The sequence below is a fragment of the Oncorhynchus nerka genome, linkage group LG4 (assembly GCF_034236695.1).
Source record: "Oncorhynchus nerka isolate Pitt River linkage group LG4, Oner_Uvic_2.0, whole genome shotgun sequence".
In the NCBI taxonomy this organism is placed as follows: Eukaryota; Metazoa; Chordata; class Actinopteri; order Salmoniformes; family Salmonidae; genus Oncorhynchus; species Oncorhynchus nerka.
In genome coordinates, this window is record NC_088399.1 from 65,862,061 (window position 1) to 65,883,918 (window position 21,858).

Genomic DNA, 21,858 nt, shown 5'->3' on the forward strand with positions numbered 1-21,858 from the left:
GACACGGCTAAGACATCCGGCTTGGCAGAGTATGCTGAAGCAGTGAGTAAAACAAACTTAAGGAGTAGGCTTCTAATGTTAACATGTATGAAACCAAGGCTTTTACGGTTACAGAAGTCAACAAATGAGAGCACCTGGGGAGTGGGAGTGGAGCTAGGCACTGCAGGACCTGGATTAACCTCTACATCACCAGAGGAACAGAGGAGAAGTAGGATAAGGGTACGGCTAAATGCTATACGAACTGGCCGTCTAGCACGTTCAGAACAGAGAGTAAAAGGAGCTGGTTTCTGGGCACGATAGCATAGATTCAAGGCATAGTGTACAGACAAAGGTAAGGTAGGATGTGAGTACACTGGAGGTAAACCTAGGCATTGAGGAATGATGAGAGAGATATAGTCTCTAGAGATGTTTAAACCAGGTGATGTCATCACATATGTAGGAGGTGGAACAACATGGTTGGTTAAGGAATATTGAGCAGGGCTAGAGGCTCTACAGTGAAATAAGACAGTAATCACTAACCAGGACAGTAATGGACAAGGCATATTGATATTAGAGAGAGGCATGAGTAGCCAAGTGAACATATGGGTCCAGTGAGTGGTTGGGCTGACTGGGGACACGGCGATTCAAACAGTTAGCAGGCCGATGCTAACACGCTAACAGTTAGTAGGCCGGGGGTAAACAAGCTAGCAGTTAGCAGACCGGGTTAGCAAGCAAGCAGTTAGTAGGGGCTAGCAGTTAGCAGACCGGGTTAGCAAGTTAGCAGAACGGGGCAGGCAAGCTAGCAGTTAGCAGACCGGGGCAGGCAAGCTAGCAGTTAGCAGACCGGGGCTAGCAAGTTAGCCTATGGGGGACGTCACGATGGGGGTAAGTCTGTTTTTGCCTCTTCATGCGGTGACGTCGATAGATCAGACGTGGAATTAGTAGGGTTCCAAGTAGCTCTAGGTAGCTAGCAGGTTAGCAGAATGGGCCTTCAGTGGACGTCGCACCTGAGGGGCCTGTTGGAATCCTCGGGCAGATTAGGTCGGTGTTCCAGTCGTAGAGGATGGGCGGGGTTCCGTTCCCCGTACCGGCAGTAGAAGGGGTCCGGATATTGTAGCCCAGGAGTGAGCCCAGAGTTTGTGGTAGGAATTTGGGGATATGGAGAGAAAAATAGGTCCGGTATGCTCTGGTTTGAAACGCGTTGTACGAACTGGTGAGAGCTTTCCGAGCTAAAGGTTAGCTGATGACAGCTAGCAGTGGTTAGCTGACTGATAGCTGGTAGCTAGTTAGCTAGCTAGCTTCAGTTGAGGTATTCCAGTTCAGAGGTAAGTAGAAATACTTATATACAAATCCACACCACATTGGGTGAGGCAGGTTGCAGGAGAGTATTTTGAAGTTGAGGTTTAGGAAAAAATGTTAAAAAAGAATGCAAAGAAAAAGATATATATACACATGGGACAAGACAGGACAAAGACGTCTGACTGCTACGCCATCTTGGATATATCCACAGTAAAACGAGTCCTATATCAACATAACCTGAAAGGCCGTTCAGCAAAGAAGAAGCCACTACTCCAAAACCGCCATAAAAAAGCCAGACTACGTTTTGCAACTGCACATGGGGACAAAGATCATACTTTTTGGAGAAATGTCCTCTGGTCTGATGAAACAAAAATAGAACAGTTTGGCTGTAATGACCATTGTTATGTTTGGAGGAAAAAGGGGGAGGCTTGCAAGCCAAAGAACACCATCCCAACCGTGAAGCATGAGGGTGGCAGCATCATGTTGTGGGGGTGCTTTTCTGAAGGAGGGACTGGTGCACTTCACAAAATAGATGGCACCATGAGGACAACATTATGTGGATATATTGAAGCAGCATCAAGACATCAGTCAGGAAGTTAAAGCTTGGTCGCAAATGGGTCTTCCAAATGGACAATGACCCCAAGCACACTTCCAAAGTTGTGGCAAAATGACTTAACATTTACATTTACATTTAAGTCATTTAGCAGACGCTCTTATCCAGAGCGACTTACAAATTGGGGACAACTTAAGGACAACAAAGTCAAGGTATTGGAGTGGCCATCACAAAGCCTAGACCTCAATTCTATAGAAAATTTGTAGGCAGAACTGAAAAAGCATGTGCGAGCAACGAGGCCTACAAACCTGACTCAGTTACTTAAAAATCATACAATGTGATTTTCTGGATTTTTGTTTTAGATTCCATCTCTCACAGTTGAAGTGTACCTATGATAAAAAATTACAGACCTCCACATGCTTTGTAAGTAGGAAAACCTGCAAAATCGGCAGTGTATCAAATACTTGTTCTCCCCACTGTGTGTATATATATATATATATATATTCTGTTGGCCAGAATTATTTCAACATTCGTGTTGAAGGCAGTTATTTAAATTGTGTAACATTATATATTGTTTTTTTCAATTTAGTATTTGCAGGGCAAGGGGCGAGGGTGGAAGGAAGGATTTTTAAATGGATCACCCTTGGCCGGAAATTCGTCACTCATTCATCCCGCAATGATTGTGTTTTCAGCCACCGGTTGCTTGTGGGTGCTTTTATATGCGCTATAGTCAATTATTTGTGCATGTCTACTTATATTACATTTATAATGATTAATATATGCATACTGTATGATAGCTAGCAAATTAATTAGCTAACTAACGTTAGCCTGCCTAGTTGGAACTTCTGAAGAAGGAAAATTATTTTATTTCTACAATTTTCAAAAGATAACCAAGCAAAAACCAATGTACTTTTTACGAGGCGTGTTTGTGCCATCATGCATTAGTAGCACAATTTCTAACTGATTTACATTCATCTTTACTTACACTTGTATGTTGACTTCTCCGTTGATGCTTTTTAAAAGTTTTTGCTGACTTTTCTTTGCGGATGTACAATCGTCGCAAATTTTATTATGGGGAGTTTCAGGCCCCGGTGTGAGTATAATTGTACACTCGCAAAGCCAACTAAAAACAACACTACAAACTTCCCTTGCTTGGCTAATCATTTGGACCACCCTCCAAGGTGGCAAAATGGATTCCCCCAAGGGCATAAGGCAAGGGTAAGGGTAAGTGGACGAGTGTGTCTTTTAAGTGTTTGGACCACAGCCCTCGTCTCCTCACTAACATCCTCAAATGGTGCTAGATCCAGTGCTGATTTACATGATCATGTTGAGCCTGAGAAAGTCTGTGCAGTGCCATGTTGTGGCCCATGAAAGCCCTTATCACGTCTAAGTAACAGTGTTGACTGTTTGGAAATGTCAGTGGTAGCCATATTATAGTAAGAAAGTACTGTGATGGTGGTTTGAAAATAATTTGGTCCCTTTGTTCGACCAGAAGCTAAGTGACTCATTTGGGTGGTGAAAGTAAAAACATGGCTGTTAGAGGTTTGTCTCAATGTCTTTACACTCCTCAGGGGCTCTCATACCTGTTAACCAGACAGACGTGTTGTACTGGTGGGTCATGGCAGTGTTGGGGTGGCCAGACGAGGGAGTTATGGGCCAGAGGAACTTGCCAAAGTCGTGGAGGCCATGAAGATAGATGATAGGCATCTGCACACTCTCAGCCTGGCGGGCTGTGCGCTACGAAAGGACCTCCAGTTTGCGGAGTGGCTGCTACAAGAGCTCATATCCCTCAACATGGAGACCAAAACATGGAGAGCTCAGCAGTATCCGTCAGCCCCAACGGAGAGAAGGTGACCAGAGAGGAGGGGGTCTTGGGGCACAAAGACGGCAGCAAGAAAGTCATCGCCCAGCTGGACCAGAACGGTAACCTGCTGACCAGAGTGGTGGTGGTGGTGGGGGGGGTGACAGTGTGTGGCGTTCTTTTATGTTTTTAATTTGTACACTTTGTAAACCATCGGTCAACAATGGTTTTACAGTGGTGGGGTGTTGGACTGATCTTGTTGATCATGTACATACTCTACAAACGGACTAAATTAGGAAAATGCTGCTGGTAGCAAAATCCAATACAGCAGAAAGTTCCTACTACAATGCAACTCAAACACAAACACAATGGATATCCCAATGGCCTATCTAATCCCTGATTTTCTGCGAGTGGATTATAAAACCCAAATGCAAACATGGAAAACACAGGGGAATCAGACAAATAAAACAAAGACCTTTACCCACCAATGCCAAGTCACTGAGGTGGAAAGCGGATGAACTGTCAGCGAATCTGCGCTTCCAACACAAATACCAGGAGGCCTCTTTGCTGGCGTTTACTGAGACTTGGCTAGAGGCCCAGTCAGGGAAGTGGAGCCGGTCGGCTTCACACTGGTCAGAGCGGACCCTGATCTGACCGTCACAGGGAACATCACGGCGGGAGCGTCTGCCTGCTTGTCAGGGACCAGTGGTGTAAATGGATCCTGGTAAGAGAGAGACTCTGTACCCCCGACATCCAACTGCTGTCTGTGTCACTGTGACCCTACTCTCTGCCCCGTGAGTTCCCCCAATAGTTTTTTACTGTTGTGTACGTTCAACCAAAAGCTAATATAGCAAAAGCATCAGAGATTATTTATAATCTCTCACAGAAACTGGAATCTATCTCCCCCGACACACCCAAATGTATTTTGGGGGATTTTAACAACTGTACTTTGCAAAAGGTCCTGCGCATGTACCACCAGTATGTGAAATGTCACACTAGGAAAAATAAGGCTCTTGATATGTGCTATGGAACCATACCAAAATGCTTACTCTGCCACCACCAGACCTACCCTGTGGACATCAGACCACAATGTTGTCTACCTCAGGCTAACCTACTGTCTGCTCCTGGAGAGGGAGAAACTTACATTTAAAACTGTCCAGATCTGGAACGACAACAGTATCACTTGTCTCCAAGGGTGTTTTGACTGTACTATGTGGGAGCTATTTGGTCTCCAGGGGGGTTTTGACTGTACTATGTGGGAGGTATTTGGTCTCCATGGGTGTTTTGACTGTACGATGTGGGAGGTATTTTACTGTACTATGTGGGAGGTATTTGGTCTCCAGGGGTGTTTTGACTGTACTATGTGGGAGGTATTTGGTCTCCAGGGGTGTTTTGACTGTACTATGTGGGAGGTATTTTACTGTACTATGTGGGAGGTATTTGGTCTCCAGGGGTGTTTTGACTGTACTATGTGGGAGGTATTTGGTCTCCAGGGGTGTTTTGACTGTACTATGTGGGAGGTATTTTACTGTACTATGTGGGAGGTATTTGGTCTCCAGGGGTGTTTTGACTGTTTTATGTGGGAGGTATTTGGTCTCCAGGGGTGTTTTGACTGTACTATGTGGGAGGTATTTTACTGTACTATGTGGGAGGTATTTTACTGTACTATGTGGGAGGAATTTGGTCTCCAGGGGTGTTTTGACTGTTCTATGTGGGAGGTATTTGGTCTCCAGGGGTGTTTTGACTGTACTATGTGGGAGGTATTTTACTGTACTATGTGGGAGGTATTTTACTGTACTATGTGGGAGGAATTTGGTCTCCAGGGGTGTTTAGACTGTTCTATGTGGGAGGTATTTGGTCTCCAGGGGTGTTTTGACTGTACTATGTGGGAGGAATTTGGTCTCCAGGGGTGTTTTGACTGTTCTATGTGGGAGGTATTTGGTCTCCAGGGGTGTTTTGACTGTTCTATGTGGGAGGTATTTGGTCTCCAGGGGTGTTTTGACTGTACTATGTGGGAGGGATTTGGTCTCCAGGGGTGTTTTGACTGTACTATATGGGAGGTATTTTACTGTACTATGTGGGAGGTATTTTACTGTACTATGTGGGAGGTATTTTACTGTACTATGTGGGAGGTATTTTACTGTACTATGTGGGAGGTATTTGGTCTCCAGGGGTGTTTTGACTGTACTATATGGGAGGTATTTTACTGTACTATGTGGGAGGTATTTTACTGTACTATGTGGGAAGTATTTGGTCTCCAGGGGTGTTTTGACTGTACTATATGGGAGGTATTTTACTGTACTATGTGGGAGGTATTTGGTCTCCAGGGGTGTTTTGACTGTACCATGTGGGAGGTATTTGGTCTACAGGGGTGCATACAAGCAAAGGGTAGAGAGGACCCTCTCCTCAGGAAACTCAAGGGTGGCCTGGCAAGGGATTAAATCCATGGCTAGTGCCTCCCACATAGGCAGAGGAAAATCCAAAGCTGACCTTGAGAGACATGAGGGCCAGAACATGGCTAATGAACTGAATGTTTTCTTCTCAAGATTTGAATCTGACGACATTGTGTCAGAGGTAAAACAAATGGAAGCATCATTACAAATGTTTGAGAGGGTTGATGTTAAACAGGCTGATGTTTTGAAGTTGCTCAGGGGGTGTAACGGACACTAAAGCCCAGGCCCAGACAAAATAAGTGGACATGTGTTAAAGCACTGTGCTGAACAACTGGCTGGTGTTTTTATAGACATTTTCCAATCCTCACTTGACCAGCAACACATGCCAGTATTGTGGAAAAACTCAATAATTATACCCATTCCTAAAGCATCTAATCCCTCTGTGGTGAATGACTACCACCCTGTCGCCTTGAAATTCTTAGTAATGAAATGGTTTGAGAAAATTGTGAAAAGTCATTTTCAGCGTCACCCAGAAGCTCCTTGACCCATTTCAGTTTGCCTATCAGCCCACCAGAGGAGTTGATGATGCCATTCTTACTCTCCTCAACATGGTCTATAGACATCTAGAGGGTGCCAAATCCAATGTCAAGGTTCTGTTTGTTGACTTTTCCTTTGCCTTCAACACAATCCAGCCTTACATTCTGGCACAGAGACTCATTAGGGACTTATCCTTAGATTAGGGGCTGGTTTTGTGGCTGTTGGACTTCCTGAGCCAGAGGTCACAGCGGGTCAAACTAGGTCCCCACGTGTCGGAAATACGCACCACCAACACAGGCTCCCCTCGAGGATGTGTTTTGTCCCCACTCCTGTACATCTTGTACACTAATAGTTGTACTAGTTCCCATCCTGACAGGCACCTCGTTAAGTTTGCTGATGACACTGCCTTGATCAGCCTGATGACAAGGAACACCATGGCCCGGTCCTAAATTACTTTGTAGAGTAGTGTGACAAATCACACTTGGTCCTCAATATCAACAAGACCAAAGAGATGTGCATAGACTTCAGGAAGTGTACAACACCTACCTCTGCAACATAGAGATTATAGAGGAATACAAATATCTGGGTGACCTCTTGAACAATAAGCTTCAGTTGCATAAATGTACAGACCTGACCTACAAAAAGAGTCAAATAGAGACTACTTTCCCAAAAAGCTGGGATCTTTTAATGTTGATTATACTGCCTCTGTTTCATTGTATTGTTTTCATTGTATTTTTGTATTGTTTTTTGGTTTGGCGATGCCACTATCAACCAGGGAAATATGCTGAGAAGGATTATCACCACAGCAAGCAAGGTACTTGGAGTCAAACAGAAAAGCCTAGATCAAATCAAATTTATTTATATAGCCCTTCTTGCATCAGCTGATATCTCAAAGTGCTGTACAGAAACCCAGCCTAAAACCCCAAACAGCAAGCAATGCAGGTGTAGAAGCACGGTGGCTAGGAAAAACTCCCTAGAAAGGCCAAAACCTAGGAAGAAACCTAGAGGAACCAGGCTATGAGGGGTGGCCAGTCCTCTTCTGGCTGTGCCAGGTGGAGATTATAACAGAACATGGCCAAGATGTTCAAATGTTCATAAATGACCAGCATGGTCAAATAATAATAATCACAGAAGTTGTCGAGGGAGCAACAAGTCAGCACCTCAGGACTAAATGTCAGTTGGCTTTTTATAGCCGATCATTAAGAGTATCTCTACCGCTCCTGCTGTCTGAAAACAGCAGGTCTGGGACAGGTAGCACGTCCGGTGAACAGGTCAGGGTTCCATAGCCGCAGGCAGAAAAGTTGAAACTGGAGCAGCAGCACGGCCAGGTGGACTGAGGACAGCAAGGAGTCATCATGCCAGGTAGTCCTGATGCATGGTCCTATGGCTCAGGTCCTCAGAGAGAGAGAAAGAAATAAAGAGAGAATTAGAGAGAGCATACTTAAATTCACACAGGACCCCGGATAAGCCAGGAGAAGTACTCCAGATATAACAGACTGACCCTAGCCCCCCGACACATAAACTACTGCAGCATAAATACTGGAGGCTGAGACAGGAGGGGTCAGGAGACACTGTGGCCCCATCCGATGATACCCCCGGACAGGGCCAAACAGGCAGGATATAACCCCACCCACTTTTCCAAAGCACAGCCCCCGCACCACTAGAGGGATATCTTCAACCACCAACTTACCATCCTGAGACAAGACCGAGTATAGCCCACAAAGGTCTCCGCCACGGCACAACCCAAGGGGGGGCGCCAACCCAGACAGGAAGATCACGTCAGTGACTCAAACCACTCAAGTGGGACGGCAAGGAAGAGCACCAGTAAGCCAGTGACTCAGCCCCTGTAATAGGGTTAGAGGCAGAGAATACCAGTGGAGAGAGGGGAACCAGGCCAGGCAGAGACAGCAAGGGCGGTTCGTTGCTCCAGAGCCTTTCCGTTCACCTTCACACTCTTGGGCCAGACTACACTCAATCATATGACCTACTGAAGAGATGAGTCTTCAGTAAAGACTTAAAGGTTGAGACCGAGTTTGCATCTCTCACATGGGTAGGCAGACCATTCCATAAAAATGGAGCTCTGTAGGAGAAAGCCCTGCCTCCAGCTGTTTGCTTAGAAATTCTAGGGACAATTAGGAGGCCTGCGTCTTGTGACCGTAGCGTACGTGTAGGTATGTACGGCAGGACCAATTCGGAAAGATAGGTAGGAGCAAGCCCATGTAATGCTTTGTAGGTTAGCAGTAAAACATTAAAATGAGCCCTTGCCTTAACAGGAAGCCAGTGTAGGGAGGCTAGCACTGGAGTAATATGATCACATTTTTTGGTTCTAGTCAGGATTCTAGCAGCCGTATTTAGCACTAACTGAAGTTTATTTAGTGCTTTATCCGGGTAGCCGGAAAGTAGAGCATTGCAGTAGTCTAACCTAGAAGTGACAAATGCATGGATTAATTATTCTGCATAATTTTTGGACAGAAAGTTTCTGATTTCTAGATGAGATCTTTAAGGTCAGGCTCACAAAATAAATTTAGACCCAAGCCACCCCCTGTACCCGGACTTTGAACTACTCCGCTCTGCGTGCAGGTATAGGGCACAGCTCGGTAGGAAAAACAGAACTAGACAATAATTTGTGTCATATCCCTCCTAAACAGCTCTGGCTAATGTTCCTATCGACCCAGTAAGGACAGCAGGCTAGTCTCTTTTTATTAGTATGTAACTGTTATGAAAGTTGTCAATTGGTTTTGTATTTAAAACCCCACTTTAAATGTATGTATGACACTGCCTCAAAATTTCCCCATGGGGACAATAAAGTCAGTAAAGTAAAGAGGAGAGGTCATTCCCAACTACCAGGGGCACGCCCTATACATACAGACTTTAGAATGGCCAACCTACACTCAAATGTTTGTCTCAGCAGACTTGTGTAATAAGTACACCTCCATTGACTGTCTAGAGGGGCTGACATGGAGCATGTTCTTTGAGGAGAATGAAATAAGGCACGCTCCAGATTACGTCCCAGTGTACAACCAGGGGAACCCATCCCATCAAGCACCTCACCACCATTCTCAATCTGCTGGTGGAAAACTGGTACAACTCCAGGGATGACAGTTTTTGACTTGTATTACTTTCTGAACGACTGCATTCAAGGTGCATGGGACAACCTTCTAGTACATTCATTCTAACCATCTGGAAGAAATTGAGAAATTCACTGATGTTTTCCAGGACCAGAAGGAGCACTATTCCCTCTGAGAGCGTAGACAGGGCCTCAAGGCATCCGAATTTAACAACTTCTGCCACCAGATGTTCCAGCCGCATCAATGTATCCGGGACTGCGAGCGCTGGGGCCACTACTTCACAGCTGTCATGTTCTCTGCATCCGGCCGAAACTTTCGCACCTTCTCGCTCTTCCTCAGGAATGTTATCGCATGCAAGGTGGTCCAGTCTCAAGGCTCTGACAGCCTTTGTTGGGGATGACCACTGAAAGAGAGCAACCCGGCTCTACGTATTTTGCTGGTTTGTGACTCAATGACACCGCCCCCGGTTAGAGGGGAATAAGAGCAGCCCAAGAGTTAACACACACAGGAACTTTAACCACACACAGATGAAGATGAATATAGGAATGTACATGGGGATGGTTTTTGGGCATGCACTCCATCCCACAAGTCCAGAGATATGAGTGAGTCCAGTAGTTGATAGGCATAGACAGATGTTGCTCTCTGCCACTGGCAGGGAGACTGCAAATATTGGGAGACTGCAAGTAATTGCGTGACCTGCAGAGTCAAGAGGATGGGCAGATATCCAGCCCCTTAGTAACCTCCCTAGGAACATATCAGGGCACAGGTCATTCAGGTCAGAGAGAGTTTGAGAGGCAGGTTTTTGGTAGTGTCTAGACTTGCAGGCTCCGGTCCTGGGGGGATGGGGAGTGGAGTGTGCAGCTCAAGGTTGTGAGGTGCTGATAGCAGTCACCAGAAGGGAATTTGTTACAACCACCCTATGGTAGGAGACGACCCTTGGCCTGAACGTGGTAAGGTCATGAATAAATACGTGTTTTCATCTTTTGAATTATTTCGGGGAACGCAAGAGGATGCAGAGCATGAGGATGGAACATGGCTGCCAGATGACCTAAACCCTATTCAAGGAGATTACGAAATTGTAATCGTTGTTACAGTGGTTCTAGTTAATATTGGTACACGATCATTGACACAAAAATGTACAATCATTTCAAAGGTTGATTTCTGTACTATCTGGGGGTTTATCCATTGAGTACAGTTCTACAATAAGATGAAGTTGCTGGGTTGGCTATGTTCCGTAAGGTATCCAAAGGCCTAATCAAGTAAGTAAGTAGCTGGGTTGGCTTGGTTATTTGAATAATTGTGAAGCATAATGTGACTGTGAAAACTATATTGCTGATTTAGGAAGATACCATTGCTCTTAGCATTGGGGTTTCAGAGTGGTAGTTCAGAATTTTAGAATGGCATTCTCCGTACAGGGATTCACTGGAATTGATAGCACTCATGCAAAAATAATGCGTTCTAATAGCTGTCATGGAAGAACGCGAATCTACAAACTGAACATTTAGATAAGACATTGCCATTGAACAATTTAAAATAAACAGATTAATTAGACAGAGTGATGTTCATAGGTTGAATGAAAATGTGTAATAGGTGCCATTTGCCCAATATACTTAGTTAGCCTAAATTATAACACTGTGGTAAGAGTGTAACAATTACACACTGAATACAATATGTGTGCTGTTGTAACAGCTGTTGTCGGATGAAGAAGGAGACCAAGGTGCAGCGTGGTAGGCGTTCATGATTTGTAATAAAACTGAACACCGCAACAAAATAACAAAGTTGAACCAAATGAAACAGTTCTGTCAGGTGCAGACACTAAACCGAAAACAACTACCCACAAAACACAGGTGGGGAAAAGGCTACCTAAGTATGATTCCCAATCAGAGACAACTCGGCCAAAAACAAAGAAATGAAAAACATAGAAATAAAGAAACTAGAACGCCCACACTAGTCACACCCTGGCCTAACCAAAATAGAGAATAAAAGCCTCTCTATGGCCAGGGCGTGACAGCTGTATAGTGGTGACAACCATTCACCTTCTAGTTAATACACTGAAATATGTCTATGATTCTTTTTTTTGTTTCATCACTAAATGTATTTTGTAAAATGCGTATCTGTCGGTGGGTAATATGTTGATTCATGATTTGAGTAATAATTCAACAAAAATAAATGCAAATAACGGAGTTCACCATTGTTGCAATTTCTTTTGATCTTTATTATATCATTTCTTGTCATGTTTTAGTATGTTATCACATGGGCCAGAATAAAGAGAATTAGAAAATATAAATACAAAACTGCAATACCACAGTGGTGGAAAACATTGTTTTAAGAAACATGCTATGGGCACTCTGCAACACCAGTACTGTATGTGGACAACTGGTGGCTCAAATGAGCTTTCCACTAACGTGTACTGCCGTGTGTAGATACATGTTTTCATTGTCTTAGCACCTAAACCTTGCACATGGCTTTCTGATTTCACTTTGGGTCATATGTCATCTAAGGATTATTTGTAGTGGTTAGACTGGTAGTAAGGGCTATAGGAAAGTCTTTCAAGGTTTGAGAACGGGGATATTTCAATAGAAGGGATATTTGGATGGAAACAACACCACCGATAACACTAAGGGAGTACAAAAAAAATCCTGTAAACCAAGTGGCATAGAACAAAGAGATGAACACTGCTGACATGGAGCACTACCAAGCATGGAGAATGTACATAAGAGGCCTGTAGTGGAAGGGGTGAGGAATATGTGAGTGTCCAGGGTTGGATGGGAGCAGTGTGGTGAAAAGGGGTACTGACACTGCGTGGCATACTATAAGGCTGTCTGGTTCCCCCTAGCTCACACCACCGTCAGAAGGCATGGCCTTCACAGAAGCACACAGGAGCACCTGGACACCTCCTCACTGCAGAGTAGACCATGCTGTGTGGTGGCCAGTGACTGGATCAACCTCCAGAAGTGGTTGAAGGTGATTCCCTCGCCGTCCATCACACCCATTTGTCTCATCACCTCGCCCAGGCCCTGCTCTGACGCTCCAGTCTGGGGGAGGGAGCACAAAAACAACTCTTCACTATATGTACACGGTATTTAAATTACTAACCAGTTAATTAAGCAATTAGGTAATCATGCATAGACATGAATTAGCAGGAAGTTAGCAATTAGTCTATTACACTTTTGAGCGTATAACATTGGTGCCTTACATTACTTGGTAGGTGATATTCTTAACAGAACTAATATCTTCAGCGGTAATTCTTGTATCAATAATTCAGCTGAATAACTCCAGTCAACATGTTTGACTTCATAATTCACTATTGGCCTCTTTTCAAAAGTACTGTATGCAGCTGAATAAACACATCATGAGTATACTTTGTCAACTAACTAACATATGTTTCAGGCTTTGCTAACCTCTAGTGGTTACAGATCCATGGCTCTTGTTCAAGGAACATGTTCATTTGTATCGGTATTTGCATATACAGTTGAAGTCGGAAGTTTACATACACCTTCGCCAAATTTAAACTCAGTTTTTCACAATTCCTGACATTTAATCCGAGTAAAAATTCCCTGTCTTAGGTCAGCTAGGATCACCACTTTATTTTAAGAATGTGAAATATCAGAATGATATTAGAGAGATTGATTTAAGCTTTTATTTCTTTCAGCACATTCCCAGTGGGTCAGAAGTTTACATACACTCAATTAGTATTTGGTAGCATTGCCTTTAAATTGTTTAACTTGGGTCAAACGTTTTGGGTAGCCTACCACAAGCTTCCCACAATACGTTGGGTGAATTTTGGCCCATTCCTCCTGACAGAGCTGGTGTAACTGAGTCAGGTTTGTAGGCCTCGTTGCTCACACATGCTTTTTCAGTTCTGCCCACGAATGTTCTATATGATTGAGGTCAGGGCTTTGTGATGGCCACTCCAATACCTTAACTTTGTTGTCCTTAAGCCATTTTGCCACAACTTTGGAAGTATGCTTGGGGTCATGCTTCACGGTTGGGATTGTGTTCTTCGGCTTGCAAGCCTCCCTCTTTTTCCTCCAAACATAACGATGGTCATTATGGCCAAACAGTTCTATTTTTGTTTCATCAGACCAGAGGACATTTCTCCGAAAGTACGATCTTTGTCTTGCTTTTTTATGGCGGTTTTGGAGTAGTGGCTTCTTCCTTGCTGAGCAACCTTTCAGGTTATGTAGATATAGGACTCGTTTTACTGTGGATATAGATACTTTTGTACCTGTTTCCTCCAGCATCTTCACAAGGTCCTTTGCTGTTGTTCTGGGATTGATTTGCACCAAAGTACGTTCATCTCTAGGAGACAGAACGCGTCTCCTTCCTCAGCGGTATGACGGCTGCATGGTCCCATGGTGTTTATACATGCATACTATTGTTTGTACAGATGAAAGTGGTACCCTCAGGTGTTTTTAAATAGCTTTCTTAAAAACCAGACTTGTGGAGGTCTACAAATTATTTTCTGAGGTCTTGGCTGATTTCTTTTGAATTTTCCACGATGTCAAGCAAAAAGGCACTGCGTTTGAATGTAGGACTTGAAATACATCCACAGGTACACCTCCAATTGTCTCAAATTATGTCAATTAGCCTATCAGAAGCTTCTAAAGCCATGACATAATTTTCTGTAATTTTCCAAGCTGTTTAAAGGCACAGTCAACTTAGTGTATGTACATTTCTGACCCACTGGAATTTTGATACAGTGAATTATAAGTGAAATAATCTGTGTGTGAACAATTGTTGGAAAAATGACTGTCGTGCACAAAGTAGATGTCCTAACCGACTTGCCAAAACTATAGTTTGTTAACAAGAAATTTGTGGTGTGGTTGAAAAACGTGTATGTAAACTTCTGTGTATGTAAAGTGTATGTAAACTTCTGACAACTGTAGCAACGTTTGTTTGGTATTCATGAGGTAATCAACATTAGTATCTGGGTAGCCAATCTTATCTACAGTAATTTCATTCTGAAATTGTATAAAGCTGTCAGCCAGGCAGATGCAAACACTGTGGATCTTTCTGTCTGCTGGAAACAATAGGAAATTGATTTGGGAAAATATTTCCTGGCCTGAATGCTGCTCTACAGCTGAGACAATATAAAGAGCTGTTTGCAATGGAATTCCATTTGAATGATGTGATCATTACTTTTTCTTTTAAATAGATTCTGGTTTTATATAAGTGTAAGACTGGATGTAATGAAAAACATATTTACTTGGTAATTAAGCATATTATTTACTTCAACAGTTGAACAAATATTTCCTAGCTGTTGTGGCTAACTATTGTGTTGCAGAAATACTCTACTTGGTTGTCGAGTTTATGGTGGATGAAGTCGACTTTGTGCAAGGAGTCATATTACAATTACATATTTCTTGCTACTTTGTTTATAATGGAAACTGTTATTTATCTGTCTGTTTGTTTTTCCCCATCTAGATGAGCAAACAACCTTGAACCTTCCTCACTTGTTCATGTATTTGAACAGGCCTTTTCCTGTTTTTTCAGAAGCATAGCTATCTTTGTCACCCTCTGGTAAATTCAGACTCGTCCTGGAACACAGGCTTGGGCCTCAGACAACTAAGCAACCAGTTCCAACATGAAGACAAAGCAAGATCATTTATCCTTTTCAGTGATTCAAATAAAGCAGGTGTCAGATTCAAGTAAAGCATGTTTAAAACTCAATTGGTGACTGAGCACACAGTATATTACAGCAAATTTGTGATTTGCATCGAACCTGGCAATTGACGCCTGCTTTATTTGAAGCTTTTCCTGAGTGTTTGTTTGGGAGTCATAGGAGGTCGTGTGTACTGTATGTTTGGGGCTGAGTGGGAGGGTAGTAAGAGTCAGAGCCACGCCTTACTGGTAGATTCAATGGGTGTGGCCGGGAAGGGCGGGAGCCAATTAGCCGGCCGTTGCAGCTTACGTACCGTAACTAAGTTGGGCAGCTGGGAGGATAGGAGGCCTCTGAACTCTTGGGCTTGGAGCGTGGGACCATTATTGGCCGCAGCGGCATGGAACTCTGTGACCAAAGTGTTGATGGCATTTTCCAGGTCTGAGTGCTGCGCCAAAGGTGGAGAAAAAAGTGTGTTAGATTGGGGGAATCAAATAATATAGCAACAAGAAAAGTGTCCTCTGACAGTCCTTTGAAGTTTATTATGTGAAGTTTATTATTATAATAGATCATTACGAAAGAAAGAAAATGAATACATTCATGAGACAGGCTCCCCAGGTTTTTGCCAAAGTGTACCGACCTCCACTCAATTTAGTCCCAAATACCAACATTTTTTCAGACACACTCACATCCGTCCTCAAGTGCATATCTTGCATGCCTCCACGTGTCCGAAGTCTACGCAAAGATGGCACTCTGATGTTTAACTTGTGTTTGTATCGCACCATTCACAGTATCATTGTCATGGAAGGCTGAGTGGTCAACCAAAAATTGTGAGAAATAATATGCTGAGTGAAAAGTTATACTCCGACTTCTAGGTTGCAAGTCACCTTAAAAAAAAAAGTTCAAAAGTAGACGTTATGTTTTGCAGTGGCATAATGAATCTGTCACACAGACTGGTTAGTTTGGTCATTGTGAAGAACATCATGCCATACTCTCTCTAAACCAAGAACCAAACACACAATCTATTGTAGCTGACAGGTTTTTCTTCATACTACTTTTTATTTTATTTATATCCTAAATCACAAACATGAAATAACTAAAGGAATTTTGCTATGTCACAAATTGATATTTTAACATGCTTATTGAAATGTGGGCGATGTGTGGTTTGGGTGGGGAGGAGTACGCTTAAGTAATGAGAGACTGAGTGGCCTACTGGTATTGGAAGGAAAATTCAGACAACTTGTCTACATGGAGAATGTACATGAAATACCTGCAGGTTGGGGTAGCTATGACAGATCTCCCTGTCACTGTTTATCTTCAGGGTGTGTTGGGGGGGACAGGCCATCTGGCATTTCGGGCAAATGCCAGATGGGCTGGTCAATATTTTGCCCATTGGTCCTGTCTAACTTAAGTTTTTCACACAAAATGATCTGTCTAATAATGGAGGCCTCAAGTGGAAAAGTGTACCAGTGTGGGGGCCTTGAGGGAAATTAGCCGGTGTGGGGGTCTCAAAGGGACGGTGTGTTAGAAATGCCATGGCCGAGTTCTGGTCCCAGTCTGTGCCTGGGGCATGCACAAGAACCTTGGGAAACAGGGAGAGGAATCAGTGGTGACTTCAAACTCTATTTACCTATCTCCTAAACGCTAAACCAAATTCATTGAGACATCCAGAAACAATGTAGTTGTTTCAGTTGTCAGGGTAGTATATAAAAAATAAAATAAAAGCCTTACTCCCTAGGCCTAGGCTACCACTACAGTGCTCCATTTTATGATGTTTCCACAGATAGCTCACTGCAGCCAAAAAAATGTCACAAAATGGATACAGTAGGCAACAATGGTAAGGCGCTTGCTCGCCGACAGTGAGCATCTCATTCTGTCTGTCTGTCTTTCTGTTCGTCGAGCTGTCATCCCTCACACAGTAGTCTATCTCCAAAGAAGGTCTCCGTGTCATAGGCCATGGGGATGGAATGAGAAGGGACTGATTGACTCCCAGTGCTTTTCATTTCCACACACTCTCTGCCTTAGACACAACTGAGAATAGCTTCTTGCTCCATAGTCAACATATGGCCTAGATTCATTTGTCATTGTCCATTATTCTCTGCTGTCCAAGCATGCACACTGATCAGTGCATTGAAATTATATAAACTCACGTTAAGCTGGCAAGAGTAAAAGGAAAGTAGGCTATATGCAAACGCGCCAATAGGATTTAACTCGATGTCCGCTCCCCACGGAAATCGAATTAGCAGAATAAAAAATACAAAAGCTAAATCTGTCAGTTTAAGTTAGAGACAATTTTAGTTCATAACTAAACCAAGATAGACCACAGCCTATCATTTCCAATGGGAACAAATTAGTCATAGTGGGCAGAACAAGCAAAGAGGTGGGCAGAGCCAACCACGAGCTAGCAAGATCCTATTGGCGCATTCTAGCAAACATCTGCATATTTCAGTTAGGGAACGCTTACTCTGGGAAGTGTGCGTGTGCAATAACTTGTTTTTTACTTTTGCAAAGGGTAAAGTCTACAAAACTTAGTCCACTATGTTCCTAACAGAAAACAGGGAACAGAAAACTGTATTGAGATCAAATGTTTCATCGATGAGAAGGTTTTCAGAATGTCGGCCAAAATCCATCTCGTTCAATCCTCTCCCACTGCCGGCCACTGGGCTTCCTCTCACCACCATATTTGGAAGTGAGTGGAAAAGCCAAGTGGATGCTTCACATTCATACATCCGGTGAAATATCTGTCTCATTGTTCTACGTGTGCTAGAGATATCCATTTAAAAAAAAATGTTTTTGCATTGGATACGTCTCAATCCACCTCATCCGCTTTTGACGCACTTCCGCATCTGCAGTGAAAAGGTGACAGAGCTAGAGCGGTGTTTGTCAGACCCTGAGACATCTGCAGTGAAAAGGTGACAGAGCTAGAGCGGTGTTTGTCAGACCCTGAGACATCTGCAGTGAAAAGGTGACAGAGCTAGAGCGGTGTTTGTCAGACCCTGAGACATCTGCAGTGAAAAGGTGACAGAGCTAGAGCGGTGTTTGTCAGACCCTGAGACATCTGCAGTGAAAAGGTGACAGAGCTAGAGCGGTGTTTGTCAGACCCTGAGACATCTGCAGTGAAAAGGTGACAGAGCTAGAGCGGTGTTTGTCAGACCCTGAGACATCCCATGATTTCTCACAAAATCCTCTGTAGCATCCGAACAGTTTGGGCTACACACTAATATGACCCCTCTGTGTTTTGCTCTAGGATGCCCACAAGCCTCACAAGATTCGTCTGAAGGTCCCCAGTTGAAAAAAATGAATGGAAGTATTTAAGGAGACTATTTAGTGCCAAAAATAAGGGGTTAAATACATGTATAAAAAAAATCCTGATCTTTCTTATATCTCTAAGATATACGACAGACATCTAAGAACAAACTCCTTTTGATAATATTTTGGGGACTGTTGTTCCATGTAGTGAATCTGTTATTCAAGGCGTTTGTATGGGCCAATAGCAGTAAGGCCAAATAAAATGTTTCATCAATTTTTTTAATATAATTTTTTGATACTTCAAGAGGTCTTAAAATTCTAAATGAAATAACAAAATGATCCTTGGGTATGACCTTCTTAAAACAATGCTATATAGCTTAGTAGAACTCCCCGGTTTAGACAGGGCTTGGACTATTTTAATATGATCTAATAGAATATGTCATGATATAAATTGGATAGCATAATGTCTATGGAATTTTGGTTAAACTACATATGTGCCACTTCCAAAGATAACCAGAACGACGCCTAAAAGTGTGGGGGAAGTTATCCCCCAAATAATGCCCCATTCGATGCACCAAAAGAATGCTCCATTAGTTGCTTCTAAGATGAGTAAAGACACCATCTCTTCAAGTGCAACGTTTTGACAAGTGTTGATATTAAAATGGTATAGTAGACCTACCTGTTCTGCCATTTGGATCGTGTTGCGCTGTCCTTTTTCAAAGTAAAGTTTTCTCACTGCGACGTTCAGTAATTGTTACTTTTCTTGCTCAGCGTTCCATTGCTTCAGTCACATATTGGCAAGATTCCTAAATCCTCCCACTCAAGGAAAAAACATGTAACTGGATTCCACCTTCCGTGTCAGTCAGGGAAAGCTGTGGGGGAAATTAAAGTGCACTGTCTAACCCGATGCATTGGAACTGTAAACTTCAGGAGGCAGCGAATCTACACGCAGTCATATATCGGCCTACCGACCTTCTATTAACCATGATTGTTTTAATGTATTCTACGTCAGAGTAGTTTACATAGTTGTGCATTTAAAATGTAGGCTATTCAAGAATAGAGCCCGCGAGTGCTTCAATGAACATCTGGAAACATTTAGCAAAAGTTGGAACAGTCTGCAAGTTTAGGCTGGGGTTTTTCTTCTTCATTGTCGCAATATTTAACCCCTCATATTGGGATATATATTTTCTGCAGTTTCTGTAAAGCTTTGAATATCCACCCAAAATAATATATTTATTTTATGAACCATGCATGGGCAAGTTTTTTTCGAGGTCGTTTATAATAAAAGTCGTTTGTAATTGTCCATTCCAATTTCTATTAGGCCTACATTCATTTTGACAGTCATCTGAGTTTGATAAAGATATGCGAACCCAAAAGCAATGCGCTCACAATGAACAGGCACGAGCACATTCTTGACAGACGGATTTAGGACTTTTGACAGAGAGGTGGGTACACTCGATATTGCCATAGGCCTAACTATTTTACATAAAAACTTCATTATGCTACCACAATGTCAGTGGTGTAAAGTACTTAAGTAAAAATACATTAAAGTACAACTTGAAGTAGTTTTTTTAGGTATCTGTACTTTACTTTACTATTTATATTCTTGACTACTTTTACTTCACTACATTACATGGCATTCCTATGCAGGATTGTTCCAACTGGGGGGTGCCAATGTGGCCAACCGGTGACTTCAAAGCCTCTCAACAATGGCCAATACAGAGCATCAGCAAAACAGGGTTTATCATTGGTCCAAACCCGTTGCGTCGCACTACCACCCACCCCTGTTAAACATATGATTGTAGAAGAATCGCACACTGCTCTTGATAGTATCACTGCTCTTTAATAAGCTTTACATATCGGCCTCATGGCCTTCGTCAGATGAGCAAGTGCCTTTTGAATTTTGAAAAACATGATTGTAAAAACGAATTCATGTCATAATCAAATACCGTCCCCGGTAAAACGGTTCATGTGTTCTCAGAATGCGCAGCTGCTTGGTTTCACAAGTGGGTTCTGTAGCGACTTATATCCCTGGGGAGATGGGCGTGTCCTCGCGTCCAGAGCTTCCGAAGTCCTGCTCTCTTGCCACTCCTCTTCGCTGTCTTCCAGAAAAAAAATGACTCCACGCCCACATTTTCGAAGCCACCGGATCAGCGAGCCGGGTGGACACTACACGACTTTCAAAATCCTAACATCGCTGAGCCTCTCAAATTAAATGTCTGTCTTTCCTATATGTTCTTTTGCGTTGCCAATGTAGTGGTGTGCACACTAACCGATGTGGAACAGACGGTGGTTACACACTACATGATTCTTCACTTGGTCATGAGGATTCTCGGTATCACACTGTCTCGCAAAAACAATGATGTGATTAGATTTCATGTAGCTACGAGCTGTGGCTCAAACCAGCTTCATAAACTTTCAGTCAAACATTCATGCTTGCCATACTGAGTTGAAATACCTAGCCAACATGTTTAGTTTTTTCCCTTTTTCTCCCCAATTTCGTGGTATCCAATTGTTTAGTAGCTACTATCTTGTCTCATCGCTACAACTCCCATACGGGCTTGGGAGAAACGAAGGTTGAAAGTCATGCCTCCTCTGATACACAACCCAACCAAGCCGCACTGCTTCTTAACACAGCGCGCATCCAACCCGGAAGCCAGCCGCACCAATGTGTTGGAGGAAACACCGTGCACCTGGCAACCTTGGTTAGCGTGCACTGTGCCCGGCCCGCCACAGGTGTCGCTGGTGCGCGATGAGACAAGGATATCCCTACCGGCCAAGCCCTCCCTAACGCGGACGATGCTAGGCCAATTGTGCGTCGCCCCACGGACCTCCCGGTCGCGGCCGGTCTAGCCAACATTTTGAGTTAAATAATAATGCTTGTGAACTTCAGAGCTGTAACAATTTGACGCTTTGGTTAAAGGCAAGTACGAACGCATACTAGTAGTCATCGCTCCTGCTTGAGAGTCTACACATTCTGGGTGATAAGAAACAACGTCATCATCTTCCGAGCTCTCATTGGCTATTGCTGATCATTGTTCTCAAAACGTGTTGTTGCACATCTCACTATATACAAGCAGTGCAGATTTTGTGCGATAAACTGCCAGCAGCTGCCAACACAACCTCAATTTTCCGTGACTTACGTTCCATGCCTGCAGTACAGTACAGTAACCATTGCTATAAATGCTAAAAACCCAATCTTACTGAAGCATATATCACTTGTTGGCCAATCCCTCTGTACTGTTACAGATCTACTACTCACACCACTCCTCTCAGGATCCCTCCCCCTTGACCCATCTTCCTCTACTTTCTTCACTACTCTATCCATGGTAACTTCAACCTGCCTCTCTCTCACCAGACATTTCTGATTTCCAGCC

General features: G+C 43.3%; 1 protein-coding gene across 1 annotated transcript in view; it reads right to left on the reverse strand.

Annotated features, from left to right (window-relative positions):
* The window catches only part of thap7 (THAP domain containing 7), a 34,921-nt gene extending 15,474 nt beyond the window's left edge, over positions 1-19,447 (reverse strand). Inside the window, exons 1-3 of the mRNA XM_065017767.1 lie at positions 19,161-19,447; positions 15,549-15,680; positions 11,588-11,593 (exon numbers count right to left, since the gene is read on the reverse strand). Coding sequence (XP_064873839.1) covers positions 11,588-11,593; positions 15,549-15,680; positions 19,161-19,172 — 150 coding nt within the window. The 5' untranslated portion in view covers positions 19,173-19,447. The remainder of the gene's footprint in view (positions 1-11,587; positions 11,594-15,548; positions 15,681-19,160) is intronic.
* Positions 19,448-21,858: the final 2,411 nt, after the last annotated feature.